Genomic DNA, 17,744 nt, shown 5'->3' on the forward strand with positions numbered 1-17,744 from the left:
CTACTGTAAGGGAACTGAGCTGACCACAGAGGCGGGAGGTCCCAAGGGTACATGGAGCAGAGAAGCGATGGGATGTTCAGAATAATACAACAGGTATTTGGTATTAGGAGCTTTCAATTTACTCCATTAGTAGCTGGGTCCTAGGGTGATGTGGTAGAAAGAGGTTGGGTTTGAGGGGCATCAAATTCAGGTTCAAATCTTACGACTGTATGACTTTGTACACATCACTTCCCCTCTCTGAGTTCAGTTTCCTCATCTGTAAAATGGGAATCATAACACCTGCTTTGCAGCGCTGTTGGGAGTATTAGAGGTGATGACATAACCTCAATGCCCTGCATCTAGTGTTATTAGTGTAGTTATTATTGTCATTATTGTTGCTTTTTATTTACAGCAGCAAAAATGGTGCTAGACCCAAACTTAGGTCAGTAATAACACTAGACCATAAGCTCCTCAAGGGCAGGGGGCTGTGTTTGGATTGTTTCTGTAGCCCTAGACAGCAAACTAACCTGGGCCAAACCCAGCCCACTGCCTGCTTTTGTAAGGTCTTTTTGTGACACAGCCACACCCATTCATTTTCCATTTTGCCACGGCTCCCTTCATACTTCAGCAGCAGAGTTGAATAGTTGCAAAGCTGGATATATTTATTATCTGGCCCTTTACTAAAAAAGTTTGTTGATCCCCACCCAGACCAAAGTATAAGACCTGGTAAATAACAGATGCTCAGTTATTTTATTTCTTTAATCCTGGACCCTGGATCTTAATCCTCTCTTTGCCATTACCTTGCTCTGTGACCTTAGATAAGTCCCTTTCCCTCTCTGGGCCTGTCTCCTTGAAAACTGAGCTTACATAAATGGTCCTCAAACACTGCATCATAATCACCAGGAAGCATTATTGGACACAGATGTCTAAACCTCATCTTCAGAGATGCTGACTCTGTTGCTGTGCTCAGGAGGCAATAGGGAGTGGTGGGGACTGTGGCGAGCCGAAGAAACGGAGTCCGTCTAAAGGGACAGCTGCTTTTCAGCTATAACCAGTTATTACCATGAAGGAATGTGGGCTTGGAGTTGCTAGATCTATTTTTGTTTAAAGGGAAGCCAATAATTGTTTCTGTGAACTCTCCTACTTTTTAAATATTGCCAGCTAATTTAATTTTAAAACACTCTGCTGAACAATTAAAATATATCCGTAGGCTGTATTTGCCCTAGAACTACAGCTAAATGATTTCTGAGATTCATCCCAGCTATAAACACTACAATGTAATTTATTTAACAAACATTTAAATGATGCTTACCAGGTGCCCATCATTCCTCCAAATGCTTTTCAAATATTAACGCACTCCATCCTGACACCCTTATTATTGTCTCCATTTTACACAGAAAGAAACTGAGAACAGAGAGGTTACTAAGTGTCAGAGCTGGGATTTGGATGCAGGCTACCTGGCTGCAGAGCTGTGCTCCCAGCCTCCACCCACTGCCACTGCTGACCAATATCTTTTTATCCCTTGAGCACAGCAGACAGCCAGGCCCACCTTCTTTGCCCGCAAGTTCGAAGCCGTGGTGAATCAGGAGATCATTGGGCAGCTGGACTACTATCTGTACGGGAACTACCCTGCAGGCACCCCTGGCCTCCGCTCCTACTGGGAGAACGTCTACGACGAGCCAGACGGCATCCACAGCCTGAGCGATGTGACGCTCACCTTGTACCACTCCTTCACCCGCCTGGGCCTGCGGCGGGCTGAGACCTCGCTGCACACTGACGGGGAGAACAGCTGCAGGTGAGCCGAGGGGGTGACCGGAGGGCCGGGGAGGAACGGGAACTGGATGACGGGGAAGGAGGGTGCACACCACCCTCTGTGTTAGGGGCTCTACTTCATGCTTCTCCTTCTTTTCCTTTGCCTAAAAAGCATTTATGTAACCACCCCAGCATTCAAAGTATGTCCCAGCTAAGCCATCATCAGAATTTTATGCTTTCAGAACACCAGATGTAGTATTTATCCAGTTATTTCCTTTCTCTGGACTCATTCTTTATGCTAAGCATATGTATTTTGGGAAGCTCTAGCCCTGGCCGGGTGGCTCAGTTAGCTGGAGCATTGTCTTGTGCGCCAGAAGTTTATGGGTTTGATTCCAGGTCAGGGCACATACCCGAGTTGTGGTTTTGATCCCCAGTCAGGGCACATATGAGAGGCAACCGATCAATGTTTCTCTCTCACATCAATATTTCTCTCTCCTTCTCTCACTCTTTGTCTCTCTCTCTCCCCCTCCTTCCCTGTCTCTCTCTAAAATAAATAAGCATTTCCTCAAGTGAGGATTTAAAAAAAAAGAAGCTCTATGTTTCCATATTGTCTAGTTCTGTTTGTCTTAAATGGGAGGTAACCATGGAAATACAGAACTTTTTAAAACTTCATATTATGGAAAATGTCAATATATTAAAATCTAGATCTCCCATCACCCAGCTCTAGCAGACCTGCTCCGCGGAGCCTGCCTCATCGCCGCCTCCCCCCAGATCAGTGTTACTGAGGCACGTCCCAGACATCATATCATGTCAGCTGTAAACATGTTCATTTATGTCTCTGAAAAGTAAAGGTTCCATTTTAAAGCATAGCCATATTATCATTACACCTGAAAATATAACCAAAGACATCATCAAAATGCAAAACTGTTATTTAAAACGTTCAGGTACCCCTTCAGGTATCACGTAGAATCATCTCACCTGCCACTAGCAGGAACCAGTTGACACTTGACGAAAGAGTGTTGCAGAATGTATGGAAAGAAGAGGGGAAGATAGGAAAATAATTCAACATAATCCTCTTCCCTCGGCTGTTCTTCCCTAAACCAAGCGGTCCATTTCATTTTGTGTGGCTCTTCTTCTCTTCTCTAGCAACGCACATCACAGATATTTACATATTTGCAACAAGAATTCCGTGTCCTGCAACATTAGCCCCCTCAGCCCCTCTCCCACGCTGCTCTGCAGCTTCCATAATGCTGGCAATCTTTTTTAACTCTGCTTGTGTTCCACCGGGCAGAAAGAAACTCCAGAGTTTGCTTAATCCAGTACTTTCCTGTTGCTATTGTCAGTAATGGGCCATTGCAAACAATATCCTGATGAATATCTTTTTGCAGAAAGCCTCTTCATTTTTTCCTTATTTTTTCTTCCGATTATTTTCTTAGGCTGTTTTTCCAGAAGTGCCTCTAATCACTCTCTTCTTTCTTGTACTCCCTTTTCCTCCTCCCTCCTCCCCTTTTTAAGGAAAAAAAATAATTAACATCAGTCTCTTTCCACTGAGGTGCCCCACCCCTATGTGCCCCACCTTGCCCAGCTCTTCCCTCTCCTCAGGAACTACGGCCTAAAATCCTGACAACGGGAAAGCTTCCTGGCTGGGACCTCACACATGGCCAGCTGGGTTTCTGCAGGGTTGCCACAGTTTTGCCTTATTTCCTCACGGCCTCAGCCCTCTCTTCTGCCCCTGCAGGTTCCGACTTAGTTTACAGAAAGCCCAGTGTGGGTTGGGAACCCAGGACCTGAAGATTGAATTCAACTCTCATTTACTGCCAGTTGACCTGGGACAAGTGATTAACCTCCCTGATCCTCAGTTTCCTCATCTTTAAAATGGGAGTAATAATAAGCCTTACAGCATAAAGTGTTAGGAGATTTAAAGGAGATAACCCTCAAAAATGACCTTATTATATGTATTATTATCATCCCCATTTTAACAGAGTTTTCCTTACAAAGTGCTTAGTAAATGTTCATGCCGTTATTATTAAGCCAAAGTCAAGGGGAGCCTAGTGTGTGAGCTACACGGTCCATAACCAGTTATGTGACCTGCTCATTGTTCCCTCTGTGCCTTCCTTTGCTTACCACCCTCACTGTCCCCACTGCAGCCTACCCTTTCCCAGTCTTCGAGGGCTGTCTCCAGTGCCACATCCTCAGTGGAGCTTGCTGAGAGCTACCCCTGATAGCCCACCCCTCCCTCTCCCAAGCTGAAAGTAGCTCCCAGTGCACTCCGAGCAGTGCCTTGGGTCAATGTCGACAGTGAGGATCTGGTCCCCCTGCCCACCTGGGGGCAGACTCCTTGCTCACAGAACCACAGCCGAATCCCCAGTACGCAGCCCAGCGCCACACTCGGGAGCTGAACGTCTTTCACGAGTAGTGTCAATCCCAGGCCTCTTAGAATTTATAAGGTAAATGATTTTATAGGAAATTCCAGGAGACACCCCCAGTTTATTTAAGGTTGTTGAACTTTTCTTCCAGTACTTGTTTTGGGGTTAAGTGAGCCTTCAAGTGCCTCAGGCCTGGAATCCTGTGACTTCTTGCTCATTTTTTATTATAATAGCCACTGTGCCTTGCTGTGGGCAAAGCCGATATATTTGTGAATACAAGCCTGAAAATAAATCAGGACAAAGGACCCTTATCCCAAAAGGCAAAACAGAGCAAATTCCTACCCCTAGGGTATCTGGGGAAACAGCAAGTGTAAACTTTCTTTCAAGAGTCTCATTTCCTTTGGGCACTTAATGCAAATTGTGTCTTTCCAGTCTGTGGCATAACCTTTCATAAAAATAATGTTTATTGATTTTTTTCTCATTATAAAATAACATATGCTTGTTGCAGAAATTTTTGAAATGGCAGATTGAGAGAACAAGAAAATAAAGTTTGCTTGTGAGCCACCCTCCAGAGATAAAGATGTTAGTATTGTATTACAAGTCCTCAAATTCAAGTGCCCTCCTGGGCCAGGCAAGTAGCATGTGTCAGTCAGTGCTGGCCCTGCAGTGAGGGCTGACCGTGCCAGCCTGGAGCCCCCGGGGCCCCTGGTGCTGAGCTCCAGCACATTCTTGCTCTGTGGGAATGTAAACATTGAGCTGCCAGCCATTTTCAAGGCAAGTCAGAATTCTATATTTTTGTGAGTCTCCTAATTTTTTTCAATGCCCCCTTATTTAAATAAGAAAAAACCCACCTTCAGGTGAAATGAATGCATTTGTGGCGTCCTTTAGGCTCTGTTGCATTGAATCTAATTAAAACAAATTCCCTTCTTAGTTTTAATTATCTTATACTTAATTAAATCATATAGCCAAGACGTACCATATAGCCAAGACAAGTGCCAGAAGGCTTTATGTTTGTTTGGTCCTGGGTTACATGTATCCTAGATGCACCTCCAAAGCAAAGGGTTCGAGAGAAAATCCTTCTAGAGTTCTTTTCTCTCAATCAACAAACATTGGTTGAGCATCTGCCATGTGTCAGACTCTGTGTTAGGCCCTGGGCACTCAGCCATGACCCAGACAGGCCAGGCCCCTGCAGTCAAGGCCCTCTCATTCTAGTGTGAAGACAAACAGGGCCTAAGTACTAGTAAACAAAACCAGTAGGGATATATGCTCTGCTGAGAATGAAGGTAAATTCACATAATAGCAATGAGTTGGTGACTAAGATTGAGCAGTCAAGGAAGATCTCAGTGGTAACATTTAAGCAAAATTGTTACAGAGCAGTCGGGTGGTTCATGATAAATTATTACAGAAAGGATCCCCCCTTTCTGTCTCTGGAGGTTCCCCCACACACATACACACCTGCTAGGTTCGAAATGCCCGCCGCCAGAGGAAAGACGTCTTTCAATGCCAGAGACTGGTGAAAAGGAAAGGAATTATTTATTTTAAAGTTACACAAACTTAGAGTAATGACTTAATGTCTTCAATAAGATACTAAAGTCCTCTAGAATACCCACAGATGCACAGTCCTTCCCTCTCCCTGTGCCCAGTCTGGGGTACCATGTCTCAGAAAAACAAGTAGAAGTCTGTGGTTCAGGCTCCCCACACCATCAGCTGTGTGGCTGCTGCAATCTCCAGTTAATCCAAAGCCATGTGACACCTTCTTATGGCCCACCAGCAAGAGTCCTTTCTCCCCTTTTCTTCCCGGCAAAGTCTCTCCTGCTGCCTAAGCCACATGGCAAAAAGAAGCACTCCAAGACCACATGGTCCTCTCTCCTCTCCTTCAGAACCACATGGCCCCCTATTTACTTAAGAACTTCCTCTTCCTTTCCCCTCAGAACCGCATGGTCCTCCTTTTTCTATGGCTGCTGCACCTGGGTTTAAATCCCAGCGCCCATCTTCCTTTGCAGCCCTGTTTCTGACTCCTTCCACAATCAGTTACACCTGCCAGCATCCCCGTATTCGTCCAGCTTTAATAGGCTGCCATAGTAAGTCCGGGCAGGTGTGGCCCTATGGCATGGAGCCAATCCTCTCCAAGCTTTCACACAGGCCCTGTAACCAGGGGGAGTTGCTTCCCACTCCCATCTTGGGTGGAATTTGTTCCCATCCCCCTGGCTCAAAGCCACAGCTATTTAACACATCCATGAAACCAGTTAAAGGTTATAGATATGTTAAATGACCGTGCCAGGGGTTAGCTGCAAAACTGTTGCTACCCAAAACAGCTCTGAATGGCCCTGTTCCATGTGTCCCATCCCCCCCGGCTCAGGCTTGTGGGGGTGAGGACATCCTATATATATTTTTCTAATATTTCCTGGACACCTTGAGTTCTGGACCCCATTACAAATCCTTTCTTGGGGCCTTCCTCTTGGCTGCACCCTGCTTCAAAATGATAAAACAGAGCCAGCTATATAGTCTAAGAGAAGAGCATTCCCAGCACAGAGAATATCCTGTGCAAAGGCCCTGAGGTAAAAATGCGCTTAGTGTGTTCAAGAATCCAAAATAATGTCTATGTAGAATCCCAAACAAGGTCCATGTGGCTAGAAGGTGGTTGTTTGGGGCAATGGGAAACAAAATGAGGCAAGAGAATGAGGCATGGCTTGGACGACCAGATGAGTTTGGATTTCTTCAACATTCAGCAAAGCCACTTGTGGTATTTGAGCAGGGGACAGTGGATGTGGCTATTATGAGGTTATAGTAGACAAAAGTAGGAGGGAGACAAGTACGGAAACGTGGTGGCGGCTTGGACAAAGATGCTGGCAGTGCACAGGAGAGTAGAGGATGGATTCAAGTGGAAACAGCAAGATTTCTTGACAGAAGGGGAGGAAAAGCACGCAATCAAAGATTACCTCCTTGGTTTCTAGAGTGCTGGACCATTGCTCATCTCCTAGACCCCTGAGGTCCACCCCCTACAATTGACCACTCCCTTCTGCAAACACTTTCTTCTTTTGACTCCCATGCCAGAAATCTCTCCTCTTCTTCTTCCACTCCCACGGCCGCCACCCACCTACAGAACAAACATTGACAGCGAATTATTTAGCTACTGGAATAATGCCACATAACAAAACAAGCCCCAAATCAGTGTTTTGAAACGACAAGCGTTGACCTGTCGTAGAGCTCCAGTTTGCAGGTCAGTTGGGCAGTGTTCCTGGCCTCAGCTGGCGTCTCTCCTGAATATGCAGCTGCTGCAAGTTGGGAGCAGGGCTCTGCTGTTCTTGGCTGGGAGGCGTTGGCTGGGACCATGGGGGTGGTGGCTCTGCTCTGCCCCAGTGTCTCGAATCCTCCAGTGGACTAGCCCAGGCATGCTCCCAGGTAGCCTAGGAGTTAATTTTTGATTGCTTGCTTTCCCACTCTTCTATCAATAAATCCTGCTGTCTCCACCTGAGTTTCTCTTCTACTCCCCTGTGCATTGCCAACAGCCTTGTCCAAGCCGTGACCATACCTTACCTGGACCTTTGCAGGAGCTTCCTGATGTCTGCCTCCTACTTTTGCCCACTATAGCTTCCTAATAGCCATATCCACCATCCCCTGCTTAAGTATCACAAGTGGTTTTGCTTAATGCTTACAATAAAATCCTCACCTGGTCTACAAAGGCATGCTGTCATCCCAAAAGAGCAAGAGAAGAAATGTGCAAGGCTTCTTGAGGCCTGGCTGGGAACGGGCATGAGCCCCTTCCCACCACCTTCTGCTGGCCAGAGCAGATTCAGGAGTGGGGAAACAGACTCTGCCTCCCCGGGGCAAGGAAAACTGCCAAGTCACATGGAAAGGGGCGTGGGAACAGGAGAGAGGGAGAACTGGAGACACGACACAGGCGACCACAAGACTACCACAACTATCTCTGCTGTCCAGCATAGTTGCCACTAGCCACCAGTGAGTATTTAAGTTTGAATGAAAATGAAATGAAATAAGAAAGTCAGTTCCTCAGCCACACCAGCCACCTTTCAAGTGCTCAGTAGTCACTAGTGGCTACGGTACTGGAGAGCACAGCTGTAAACCGTCTCTTCACAGCACACAGGTCTGCAGCACAGTCCAGAGCGAGGGTTTTCTGCCCCCAAAGTCCAGGCCCAAAGCGGGCTTTTGTGAGCTGCGATGCCCAGCTAGCAGCCTGAAGAGGGTGTGGGCTTTCTTCTCACAGCCCCAGGGGCATCTCAGTAACTAGGCAGTGATTTCCAGAGATGCGTAAACACAGGAAGGCGGCTTCCCTAACCATTATAATTAGACACAAAGATTTAAGCTCCAGATCAGGACCAGAAGGAAGGAGGCTGAGCAGGAACAGTGATTTGTGGAACGCTGTTATTAAGGAGCCACAAGCACCCTCTAAGTGCTGTGCAATTTACACATTGTGGAAGCCGGCAGCCTTTTATTTTACAAGTAGGAGAGACAAAGCTGGGCTCCTCCAAAGTTCCCCCCCTCTTTCACTCCCTCCTGGGGCATCTCTGCTTAGTTTCTCTGCCCTTTTCTCCCAGTGAGCTTTTGTGGATCAAAGACATGCATCTTGAAACAACAGCTACCTCTTTGTGTATGAATACATGGATCTTGGATTAATTTTGAAGGATAATACCTAATGCTGTGACTGAGAAAGACAGTGAGAGCGTAAATCAGTACACCCTTTTTGATAAAGTTGGACGGCAGATATGTAGAGAGCCCACTGGAGATTAGAGAGACAGATGTTCCAAAAACCATTTCTGCTCAAGGATGTTTAATGCAGGATTGTTTAGACTGGCCAAAAAATTAGAAACCAGTTAAACAGCCAGTGATGGGGAACGTGCTTTGTAAAATATGGCATCACATACAGTGGAATAATGTGTATCGTGTTTACAGAGAATTTTCAAAAACATATGGTAATGCTCAGGAAATACTATGAAGCAAAAGCAGGACGTAACCAATATGTATATTGTGGTCTCAGCTATGTAAGATTTATGCAAATGTATGCATAGAAAGTCAGGATAAAGGGAAATATATCAATATGACATTGTTTGCACACCGTTGTTGTTTCCCAGTACTTAGCCCCAGCAGCTCAATAAATATCCGTGAATTGACATCATCTATGGAAAGAAGCATCAGAAGTAGCAATTTTTGTTTTCTTTATTGTGTTTTCATACAGTTAGCATACTTTACACTTATAACCCACCGAAAAGCTGTTGTTAATTGTTATTGAGATCACAGATACACAGGTGGCAGCTTCAGGAATACAATGAGCATTGTCTAAAATGAGGTTTATTTTAGGAGCAGGACCAGCATAATGGGTGGCACTCCACTGTGAACCTGCACCTCCAGCCCTGACCCATGAGCTCCTATGAGACAGTGCGTGTTTTTCAGGTACTATCCAATGGGCCACCCGGCCTCCGTCCACCTCTACTTCCTTGCTGACCGCTTCCAGGGCTTTCTGATCAAGCATCATGCTACCAATCTGGCGGTAAGCAAACTCGAGACGCTGGAGACATGGGTGATGCCAAAGAAAGTCTTCAAGATCGCAAGCCCTCCCAGCGACTTTGGGAGGCTTCAGTTTTCCGAGGTAAGAGGCCAGACCTTGTCATATTCACTGCCCTTGGCACCCCACTTGCTGGGTCCTGTTCTAGGATCTGATACCTGTAGTAGGAGAGGAAGGAGAGGGGACTTGGGAACCCCCAAAGATAAGCTCACCCTGTGCCTAGAGAAGGCTCTTCAGCTCCAAACTCTGGAACTGACGTCTTACACAGGGCAGGAGGAGAGGGACAGTGGACTAAACCAACCCGGAGCCCTGGTCTGTTTTTTATAGTGGAATTTCTATTTCTTTTAATTTTTTTATTCTGTCTAGTAAGTCCTCCTAAATTTGTGTTAGTAATAGACCAATAACAAACCAGTTTCCTAGTGGAGTAGTGGCAGTCGTCCCATTTTACATACTGGGAAACTGAAGCCTATGGAGATTCAGTGATTTCCTAGATCATTGCTAAGAAGTGGCAGAGCTCAAAATTGAACCACGATCTTTTAGGCTGCAAATCCCGTGCTTAATTGTGCTTTTTTCTCCCTAGTTCTTAGCACAGGGTTTAGGTTAAAATAAGTACCAGGTCAGTCATTGAATGGATGAGTGGATGGAGGGACAGATGGATGGACATGTGGGTGGATGGATGGATGGACAGACGATGTGTCAGGGCAGATGGACTGATGCATGGGTGCATACATCTGTGGAATGCAGTTTCCACCTCTCCAGTACGGCATCAGTTCTTAGTTAATTTTCTGCCTGCGGAGATGATTGATCCAGCACCACCCTTGTAACATAAGCCCTACCCCCAGACCTGGTCTGCCCTCTGTCTTCTTCTCCAGCCCCATCCAGTACCACTGTCCTCCCCACTCACACTTGTTGTGTCTTTGTCAAGCATGCCAAGTTTGTTCCCACCTCAGGCCTGGCACGTGCTCATCCACCTGCCTAAAGCACTTTCCTGCAGGTTTTCACCATTCGAGGGAACGGGGTCATTCTGATCTGAATCCAAATGGTGTGCCTTCCCTGCCCAGCCGCTTATGCCACAATAGCTACATTCTCCACCCGACACACCCTTATTTTATTTTTTCCCTTAGCATTTACCATCTAACGTCAGCTTGTTGGTTTCTCTGATCACTTGGTGATTGTCCACAAGAGAGCTGAGGCAGTATCACTCTCACTCACTGCTGCATCCCCAGCACATAGAAGAGTATGTAGCATTTGTAGATGCTGAATAAGATTTCTGATTGAGTGAGTGCCTGCACTTGGCTGGTGACACTAGAAGGGAGGGGGAACACGATCAAGCTTGGTGAGGGTTGCCCACACAAAACTCCTCACGGGATTTCTGCCTTCCCTACGTCAGCAAGTGGCTAAAGCCATGATCCATCCCTGCAATTAAGCACCCGCAATGAGTTTGGCTCTGACTTAGGGTCCGATTTTAGAATGTAGAGAATCTGGAGGGATGGAGTGGGCTGGGGTTAAGTGTCCCACCTGGTCTCTTTCTAGCCCTTTATGGCCCCACCTGGCTGACCCATGCCCTACTGAACAGGCCCGGGTGGGAGTTTCTCCTGAAGCCACCATTTCCAATTAAGACTCCAAATGGGTTGGCTGGATGGGAGCCCCCTCCATAAATTACTGGCGCCAAGGGGCAATTAGACGCTGCCCCACTTGGAGCCTGTGCTGGGTGCCCAAGCGGCCAATTGAAAACATTAATGTCCCATTAATGAGATGGATGCCTGGTGACTGGGCTCTCCCTGTTTATCAGCCTGCCGTTGGGAGACTGGGTGCTTCTGGCAGTGACAAATGATGCTGGCCATTTGTGGCTGGTGATATGTGAGGGTTCCTACTATAGCTATGGTACCCTTGGTGTGACGGTCACCAAGATCTTTGGCAGAGTACCAACATGTAATGCAAGGAGCCCTGAATCTTGCATTTCAATTTTTTTTCTAAGGCCTTAACTTTAAGGCAAATGTAAAATTGGACAAGAAGGAGGGAAAGAACGGCAAGGCCACTTGGTGGGCTGTGGAGAAACTCCCTCATGTTGGCACAGTCCCGGCACTGTGCCATAGGGCCTGGCCCACAGCAGGTGGGCAGCTCAGATGGATTTCTCCGTCCCGTGGGAGTCCCATGCTTATGGCTTGGAAAGTCACCGAGTACCTATGATATGCGAGTTGCTGAAGGGACAGACCAGACCTTTATTGTCATGGAATTGGTCTCTAAGTGGGGCAGCCAAAGAGTGAGCAAATAAATGAATGATAAAATTTCAACTAATGACAAGTACTCTACAAAGGTAAGTCCATGCAAGTAATTGCTGAGGACTGGAGAGGCTGGTGAGGACTACTTTCAAAGGGATGACTCACTTGGGAAGGCTTTTCTAAAAGTAATTTTGGAGCTGAAAACTGTAAATGATCTGGAGTTTTCTTGGATCTTCTAAGAGAAGAGCCCGTGCAAAGGCCCTGAGGCTCCAGGCAGGAACTTGGCATACTCAAGGAGCAGCAAGGCCAGTGTGACCAGAGCACAGCGAGCGAGATGGAGAGTGACAGAGGGAGGTCTTCAAGGGGAAAGGGGACAGATCACGAGGGGTCTTGCAGGCCCTGGAAAGAAGTTTGGATTGTTTTTTAAGTGACATGGGCAGGCTTTGTTGGGTTTGAAGCTGGGGAGCAGTATGTTTAGCTTGAACTTGAACTTGTGCTTAAATATGAGCAATCGGTCGCCGTAGTGACTGGTGTGGACTCCCAGAGCGATGGTGAGAATGTGACAGCAGCAGTGCCCCACCACAGGCAGACCCTCCTCCCTCCTGCATGGGCTGCAGCTGACCTCCTCTTCCCCTCAAAGCATAGAAACAAGATCTAGGTTTTCCACCATCAGCCACTTTACAACTCCTCTGCCCAGGTTATTTTGGTTTTAGAACTCAGACTTTAGAGATTTATTCACGCCCAATTCTATGGAGGATCCAAGGATGATGTCTGGAGTGTCCCCACACTCCCCTAACCGGTCAGTGATCCCTTCCTGAAGTAAAACCCTCACACAGTTCTGTGACCACCAGTCCATTTGTCAGCGTCTGTGGGAAAGTCAGCGTGCGTGGGGCCTGGGTGCACCAGGGTGTCCAGGTGCTCAGCCCCTAATCATTCATGACATAGATAGTTGGTGGATGGCAGATCAATGGATAATTAGAGGTAAATATAGATGTAGAGATATATTGAGCACCTACTATGTGCTCAACACTGTTTTGGGCACTAGAAATACATTGATGAAGAGGCCAGATGTTGTGCCTACCCTCATGGAGTTGACACTCGAGCTAAGGAGAGAGACTAAATTAAAGGTTGCAACATTGTACCAAAAAAAAAAGCTGCAGTGGACAAATGCTTAGAGAAGTACCATACCTCAGTGGAACCTCTAAGCAAGGAAGGCTTCCCAGGATAGGTGACTCCCTGACTGAGGTCTGGATGGTAAATAAGGGCTTGTTAAGAAGAGGGTGGGGAAAGTAAGGCAGACGGTGCAGAGAGAGACGGGCGTGGGCGCAAGATCAGAGGCGAGAGGGAGCGCTTCTCCAGGAGGCCCTGTGGGTATTTCTGCAGTTTGGGGGGCGGTGAGTGGAGGGGAGAGACAGGGGCAGAAACAGAGCAGACCCAAAAGGACCAGACCTCACAGGACAGAGTGAGAGATTGGACTTAAGAACAATGAGATACTAAAAACAGTTGCACGTGGGATCAGGTTTTTTAAGAAAAATCTCTAAGACTCTGGGGTATAGCTTGATTCCTGCTCACTCATTCATTTACTTTTTCAATCAGTAGTATCTTGTAATTCTTACTGTGTTCCAGCCAGTGTGCTAGGCACCGGGGGTCCTCAGAAGCACCCAGCCCCTGGGATCCACAGGGTGGCAAAAAGTGGCAAGATTTCCTAAGCCTGGGAGGGACGGTGCCCCTGCAGAAATGGCACAGAAGTCACTACCTCTGCTACTCTTAGGACTACTCTTTAGGCTGTGGTCTAAAGACAGAAGACTGAAGCAAGCTGCGGGCCTACAAATGTGCGTGCCACAAAGCAGTCCCCCCGATAGGTGGTAGGCATGCGGTACATATGTGTTCAATGAATGAGTGAATGAGTGTGTGAGTGAGTGAGTGAATGAATGGGAGGCAATACGTAGAAGAGTAGATAAGAACACACACAGCCTTTGGGGTCAGAATTCCTGTGTCCCCCTGTGACTTTGCCCCTCACTGACCATAGCAAGTTATCTAACCACTCTGAGCCTCCGTTTCCTCTTTTGTAAAATGGGGACAATGACAAGAGTCTCCTCTTCGTGCACCTGGAACTGAGTGTTAAATGAGTTGATGCATCCAGGCATTTAGCATTATGCCTGGCATGAGCTCTCAGTACATCCTAGCCATGGAGCTCTGTGCTCTGGGGAAAGAGTGGACACAGTGACTTGTGGTGAGAACAAGGAGAAGGGAAGCCAGCTCCTGCCTGCGCCGTACCTGTGGGCTCTTCTCAGGCTGTAGATGTTTACACCCCCACCTGCACCCTGACCTGCAGACAAACACATTGGACATGCTGCTCATGGAACGACCGCAGAAGCAGTGCAAGCCTAGTAGTGTGCTCATTATCTGCTACCAGCATGCCCCATGCTGTGTCTTCAAAAGCACTAAATTAAAACTCCTGGGGAGCAGAAGGCCCTAATTTAATTTGATCTGACACAGCAACAGAGCTCAGTATCAGGGATCTTGTGGTCCATTCATTTTGTTGTCGAGTTGTTCACGCAGCAGAAATTGACTGAGCACCCGCTGCATGCCAAGCACAGGGCTGGCACCACGAGAGAGCAGGGGACCCAGGCACAGGGGTTTGAGCAGTTTGAGGACAATTCACAAGGTCTTTTTGGCTAACTGTGTGGAGACTAGACTGCCGGTGACCGAAGTGGAAGGAGGAAAGGCGAGAGTGGATTCGTGGAGGGTCAAAGCCATGAATTCACTGGCTGGCAGGAAGGATGGATTGTACAACCATCTCCCATCCCTGAGGTACGGCTCAGAAAGCTTTATGGAGGCCAGAGCTGTCTCTTCCTCAGAAAGCCCATGTGAACTCCCGCCAATGACAGGTGATGCTGAGGGACCCTCTCTTTTTTTGGCTTATGACATGGCAGCTCCAAAACCTGAGCTCCAGTCTTGTTCAGAACAATCACACTAAATGGAGGCACATAATCTGGGAACCCAAAGAGCAAAGTGGAAACCAGCTGTACCTGTTGAATGGCAGGGGGTATGGTTCCTCAGAATGGCCTGCAAGCAGTCATTCATTCGGTGCACATTTTTTCCCAAAGCACATACCATGTGCCGACACAAAAGGCCCAAAGGTTTAGTGAACGGATCACAGGCCTTATAATCCCCCAACCTGGGTCCAAATCCCAAAACTTCTGCTCACTGCCTGTCCGACCTTGAGCACGTAACTTAAATGGAACCTCGGCTTCCCCATGTCTTCATCTGTAAAATGAGTACATGAAACCCAGTAAGCAGGATCCTAGGCCTTTCCGGAACCCAGCATCCTCGCACAGGGTCGGTGATTTCAGGACTCACTCTCCTGTTTCAGGTCGGCACTGACTGGGATGCCAAGGAGCGGCTCTTCCGCAACTTTGGGGGTCTCCTGGGGCCCATGGACGAGCCGGTGGGCATGCAGAAGTGGGGGAAGGGCCCCAACGTGACTGTGACCGTTGTCTGGGTGGATCCCGTCAACATCATCGCAGCCACCTATGACATCCTGATTGAGTCCACTGCTGAATTCACCCACTACAAGCCCCCTTTGAACTTGCCCCTGAGGCCTGGGGTATGGACAGTGAAAATTCTCCACCACTGGGTGCCAGTTGCAGAGACCAAATTCCTCATCGCACCTCTGACCTTCTCCAACAGGCAGCCCATCAAGCCAGGTGAGTGCTCCCAGTGTAGTGTCTCTGGGGGGAAGATGTTCCATGCCCGAGGCCCAGTGGGCTCTTGGCCTGAGCGGGCAGTGCTGCCCAGATGTGGGGGAAGGGGACCGCTTTTGAGAAGAACAATGCTTTCTGCTCTCAATATGTGCTTTTCTACCTACACACTGAGGTGACCGTAAATTAGATACTTTTTTATTAGATGCTCTCCGATTGGACTCCCAGAAGGCCCTGATCATATTGAAGACACGATGGAAAATAAACCCAGGCAGATACTGAGTTTCGACAAATCTCGTTCACTGTTTAAAAAATAAGAATTAAAAGAGGAAATTATGTTCATCAAAAGTACGATACACAAGATCAACGATTTTCAACCGGTGCACCACAAGGCTTTTAAAACATGCAGTACCTGACTACTTAGTCAGGGGCACTGACCTCTTTTCAATTGTCAAGTAAAAAAATGACAGCAGCCAACACAACAGCCATCTGCTGTGAATGAATCAAAATTATACCTTTTTTTTTGTCAGATCAGTAAAATATATATACATATTTTTTGGGTGTGCCGCAGAATTGTTTATGTGTGCCATGAGGTGAAAAATGTTGAAAATCGCTGCATGAGGTGAAACGACATACCACATACTACTGGAAAATATGTACCACACATAAAAAAGTGCTCATATTCAGAATATATAAAGAGATTCCATAAATTAGGACAAGCTATAAGCCACAGGCCAAGTCTGGCCTACTTCTTGTTTTTGAAAATAAGGTTTTATTTTTATCAAGTTTTATAAAAATGCAGAAAAAAAAAGAAAGAAAATAAGGCTTTATTGGAACATAGTCACACGCATTCATTTACATATTGACTCTGTCTGCTTTGGGGCTACAGCGGCATCCTGGAATGGTTGTGACAGAAACTACACGACCCACAAAGCCAAAATTATTTGCTAGCTGACCTTTTATAGAAAAAATGATTATTAACCTCTGTTGTAAAGTGAAAAAAAAATAAGAAGAGAGCATAGATGGCCCACACACATATAAAAAGATGCTCAGCCTTATGAATAATGAAAGAAATATAAATTAAAAGCAGAAAGAGACCCCACTTCACCCCCATCCTGTTGGGACACATTGGAAGGTTGGACAGTATGCGTCGCATCGTGGCGGGAAGGCTGGAGGTTAGTAACCGTCCATTTGGTCTGCTGGGAGGTAACATGATGAAATGAGCTTGGAAGGTGGTTTAGTATTTCCTAGTGAAGTTGAATGTCCATGCACCCTACCCCATAGAAATTCCACCCCTAGGTATGTGCTCTAGAGACCTGGGCAGAAATGGAGCAGAAGTGTTCATAACAGCACTGAACTGGAAACAGTCCGCATGTCTGCTACTTGAATGGCTACGCAGTATGTGGCCTGGGCAGACAGTGGAGCTCTACACAGCAGTGAACATTGATGATGGAACATTGAATGAGTCTCTAAGGCATAATATTGAGGGGAAACCACCATGCAAGGAATCATAATGATGGTACAGGTGTTTAAAGTTTAAAATCAGAACAAGCCAACAGTATATTAGTTCAGGATGTATGTGTCTGCAGAAAACTGAGAGGATATTAAGGGAATTATGAACACAATTCAGGATGGTGGTTTCCACTGAGCATGTAGGCCAGAGAGAGGGATAACCAGCCTCTGCCATGCCTGAATTTTTGGGTTTTTTTCATCCAAAAGGGCTACATTTTTCTGTTTCCTCCTCTCCTTTTGTCACTGGCAACGTCTTCCTGCCCACTCAGTCCTACCTCCAGGAGTAACCACTGCCAAGAGCTTGCTTTGCATCCTTCTAGAGGTTTCTCAGTGCTTTTTAAAACATACACATAAACGCACAACATCGTCGTTTTGTAAAGACAGAATGATACATTTTGTAGTAAAACTTGCTTTGTTCACTTTCCAAGTCAGCATAGATAAAGCCACCAGCTGCAGACCATTGCTTTGGCTTAAGGAGCCCCAATCTATCTGTCCCCATTGGTAGACACATAGCTTCTGTCCTTGTTGTCATAGATAACACTGCAAAGAAGATTCTTGAACCTAAAACTATACGTGCCCATGCAGATACATCCATGAGATGGATTCCTAAAAACAGGATCTCTAGTCTCTCGGTACTTGAGATTGTCCGTCTCCACCCAACAGATTGCAAAGCCAGAAGCCAGAAACG

The 17,744-nt window shown here is 46.8% G+C and overlaps 1 protein-coding gene across 1 annotated transcript in view; it reads left to right on the forward strand.

The window, feature by feature from the left end:
- The window catches only part of XYLT1 (xylosyltransferase 1), a 302,709-nt gene that overhangs the window by 271,365 nt on the left and 13,600 nt on the right, over positions 1-17,744 (forward strand). The window contains exons 9-11 of the mRNA XM_053929510.1: positions 1,512-1,774; positions 9,507-9,702; positions 15,217-15,550. Coding sequence (XP_053785485.1) covers positions 1,512-1,774; positions 9,507-9,702; positions 15,217-15,550 — 793 coding nt within the window. The remainder of the gene's footprint in view (positions 1-1,511; positions 1,775-9,506; positions 9,703-15,216; positions 15,551-17,744) is intronic.

Source organism: Desmodus rotundus, chromosome 1, assembly GCF_022682495.2.
Source record: "Desmodus rotundus isolate HL8 chromosome 1, HLdesRot8A.1, whole genome shotgun sequence".
Classification (NCBI taxonomy): domain Eukaryota; kingdom Metazoa; phylum Chordata; class Mammalia; order Chiroptera; family Phyllostomidae; genus Desmodus; species Desmodus rotundus.